The 3544-nt window shown below is 41.7% G+C and overlaps 1 protein-coding gene across 1 annotated transcript; it reads left to right on the top strand.

Annotated features, from left to right (window-relative positions):
- The first annotated feature begins 346 nt into the window (after positions 1 to 346).
- On the top strand, positions 347 to 3338 carry LOC120294252 (receptor-like protein 35). Its single transcript, XM_039314242.1, has 2 exons — positions 347 to 413; positions 844 to 3338. The coding sequence occupies exons 1-2, from the start codon at positions 347 to 349 to the stop codon at positions 3336 to 3338; spliced, it is 2562 nt and encodes an 853-aa protein (XP_039170176.1).
- The last annotated feature ends 206 nt before the right edge of the window (positions 3339 to 3544 follow it).

Raw genomic sequence — 3544 nt, 5'->3', positions numbered from 1 at the left:
GTTCCCTATGCGTTCAGCCAAGGGAGAAATTCTATGGCACTAAGAATTTTTCACACCCAAATAAACCCCACCAAAGACTTTGACCCCGGTAACCACGTTGCAAGAAGACTTTGACTTCTTGGCGATTATAATTAAGTGCATCGCTATCTTAGAGGCATTGTGCTCGACCAAAAAAATGATATTTTACCAGTTCCTCTGTTTTCTCTTTTGTCTTTCTGGGCAATTGTTATTAAACCTTCCTTCCTCCACAGCACAATTATGTCGTCCGGTCCAAAGTGATGCCTTGCTTCAGTTCAACGATTCCCTCACAGTTGAAACTGATACAGACTTAGATTGTGATCCGAAGATGACTACATGGAAGAATGGCTTGGATTGCTGCTCGTGGGATGGTGTCACCTGTGACAATATAACAGGTAACATTATTGGCCTCGATCTTTCATATAGCTGTCTGCAGGGGACCCTCCGTTCTAACAGTTCGCTCTTCGCACTTCGCCATCTTCAGAGCCTCAACCTCGCTTTTAACAATTTCCATAACTCACCCATTTTGCCCGAACTAAGTGTGTTTGCTAAACTGAGGCACCTCAATCTCTCTTATTCCAATTTTTTGGGTTTAGTTCCTGTTGAAATTTCTTTCCTTTCTAAACTTGTTTTACTTGATCTCTCTTGGAACTATAAGGATAATCGTACTTATGTGGAACAAAGTCTTAAGATTGAAAATACTGCTTTCAAAATCCTTGCTCAGAATTTGACAGAGTTGAGGGAACTTAACCTCGATTTCATGGACATGTCTGCTGTTTCGCTCAATTCTTTCGTGAATTTATCATGCTCCATGACGTTTTTCAGTGCGGTTTGGTGCAATTACAGGGGAACTTCCGCCCAACATTTTTAGCTTGCCTAACCTCCTTGATCTCAATTTGGAATACAATGATTTAACGGTTTCTTTTCCGAAGTCTAATTGGAGCAAGTCTCTTGAATCCTTAACCCTCTCGTATACAAGCATTTCGAGCAAAATACCCAATTCAATCGGTGAATTCAAGAATTTAAAAACTCTGCATCTTAGCAATTGCACATTGACAGGATCGATTCCCTCATGGCTTGTGAACTTAACAAAATTAACCACTTTGGACCTTTCACGCAATGAATTAACTGGTCATATCCCGTCATTTGTTGTAAAGCTTGAACAACTCATGGATGAAGACCTTTCTTTCAACAACTTCACCGGTGTTTTAGACTTGGGAGTCTTTTCGACACTGAAAAATCTGCTAGCCCTTCGTCTTACAGTTGAGCTAAATCTAATGTACAACAGTATGAATCACACATTTCCGAAGCTTGAGACTTTGGGCTTGCCTTCCTGCAACTTGACCGAGTTCCCTCCTTTTCTGAACTCTTTAAAAGTGCTAAGAGAATTAGATCTCTCCGAAAACAAGATTGGCGGTCAGATACCGAGATGGTTTTGGGATGTAGGGAAAGGTACCCTACAGTCTCTTGATATTTCTAGTAACCTTATTGAGGGAGGCATACAACAACTTCCTTGGAAAGAGTTGATCGATGTAGACCTTAGCGACAACTTATTCCAAGGCCCACTTCCAATTCCACCACTCCCTATAGTTTACTTTAGGGCCACCGACAATCGCTTCAGTGGAGAGATTCCCTCTTCCATTTGCAAAGTAAGCTCCCTTAAATCTCTAAGGTTGGCTCGTAACAATCTCTCGGGCTCTATTCCACAATGTTTGGGAAATTTAGCCAACCTCTCAAGTCTAGACTTGAGTGCCAATAAGTTTGAAGGGACATTTCCGCGGTCTTTAGATAGTTGTGCATCATTGGCCGTGCTAAACGTTAGTCACAACAGAATCAACGATACTTTTCCGAAGTGGTTGCTAGAAGCCCCCTCATTACAGGTCATCGCTCTGCAGTTCAATGAATTCCATGGCCAAATCGATCCTCCAACTATTCCATTTCATCCCTCCATGCTCTCTAGTTTTTACATATCAAACAATAATCTAGGGGGTCAATGGCCTGAAGAATATTTTCTCCATAGGTTGAATATGTGGATGATTGATCTGTCCAACAACAGATTCGAAGGTCCTCTTCCAATTCCACCACCCACCGCTCTCTTCTATTTCATTGCAAACAACAAGATTGGTGGAAATGTTTCTCCTTTGATATGCAATGCCAGTGAGCTCATGGTCCTTGACTTGTCCAATAATAGTTTGATGGGCACCTTGCCAGAGTGCTTGATGAGCTTTAGCAAAAATCTCTCGGTGCTCAACCTCCGAATCAACAAGATTCAAGGTATGATCCCTAGAAAATTTGCTAATGACAGCAAACTAAGGACTATCGACTTTAGTCAGAATCGATTTGAAGGGACATTGCCATGGTCCTTGTTACATTGTGAAAATTTGGAAGTTTTGGATCTCGGCAACAATAGAATGAAGGATACATTCCCCGATTGGTTGGGAACCCTTCCCAAGCTGCAGGTTCTTGTTTTGAGGTCCAACATGTTCCATGGCTTTGTGAGCAGTCCTAGAGAAGCTCGCTCATTTTCTGAATTGCGCATCTTCGACCTGTCCAACAACAATTTGAGTGGTCCTTTACCCGTTAGTTATATTATGAAGCTTACTGCCATGATGTATCAGGATAAAAGACAAGGCAAGCTGCAGTATATGGGAGATGGTAATTATCAAGATTCAGTCATGGTGACCATGAAAGGACTGGAGATACGATTGGTGAAAATTCTAAATGTTTTCACGAGTATCGACTTATCGAGCAACCATTTTGGTGGGGAGCTTCCCGTGTATATTGGAAACCTAAAGTCGCTCAAAGGGCTAAACTTTTCCCACAACAATCTCACGGGCTATATCCCTCTGTCTATTGGCAATTTGACTGAACTCGAATGGCTAGACCTCTCTTCAAACAAGTTCATTGGAAGCATTCCTCAAGAACTAGCGGATTTGACGTCTCTTGCATTCTTGAACCTCTCAGAGAATCAGCTCATCGGACCTATTCCTCGAGGAAGGCAATTGAACACATTCAAGAGCGACTCGTTTGCCATGAATCCTAGACTATGCGGATTTCCATTGCCGGAGACATGCACAAACAATCCACAAGAAATTCCACTTGTAACCATTCTTCAAGAAAATGATACAGGGCACGGAAGCTGGTTTGAGTGGAGAGCCATATTGATGGGTTATGGGTGTGGAACCGTAGGTGGAGTCTCTCTAGGATACATTGTTCTTGGATCCAAAAAATTTGAATGGCTCGTGGGGTTGCTTGAAAGGAAAGGAGCTAATATGAGAAAGAAGTGGAGGAGGAATGCTCGTAGGTCTTATCAAATATGAGAATCTCGACTGTCCATTCTTTGCATTGTAATATGATGAGTAAATCTGTTGAGGTGCCTTGAGACCGATTACGTGCGTATTATTTTGGCCTTTTTATCATTTAAGTGTAGTCTCATCCAAGTAAACAAACTAAGATCTAATTTATGCCTGCTTCATGTGGGAACTTATTTCTTTCCTTTTTTTCAAGGGATAATATCGAAACCATA

Source organism: Eucalyptus grandis, chromosome 6 (genome assembly GCF_016545825.1).
Source record: "Eucalyptus grandis isolate ANBG69807.140 chromosome 6, ASM1654582v1, whole genome shotgun sequence".
In the NCBI taxonomy this organism is placed as follows: domain Eukaryota; kingdom Viridiplantae; phylum Streptophyta; class Magnoliopsida; order Myrtales; family Myrtaceae; genus Eucalyptus; species Eucalyptus grandis.
The sequence above is the reverse complement of the archived record's forward strand: the minus strand, read 5'-3'. Positions and strand labels throughout refer to the sequence as shown.

What these genes read in the sequence shown, in the direction of transcription:
- LOC120294252 (XM_039314242.1), top strand. Translation starts at nt 347, where the DNA reads ATGACTACATGGAAGAATGGCTTGGATTGCTGCTCGTGGGATGGTGTC. An exon ending in CACCTGTGACAATATAACAG is followed by an intron (nt 414 to 843) that starts GTAACATTATTG and finishes GACGTTTTTCAG; the next exon opens with TGCGGTTTGGTGCAATTACA.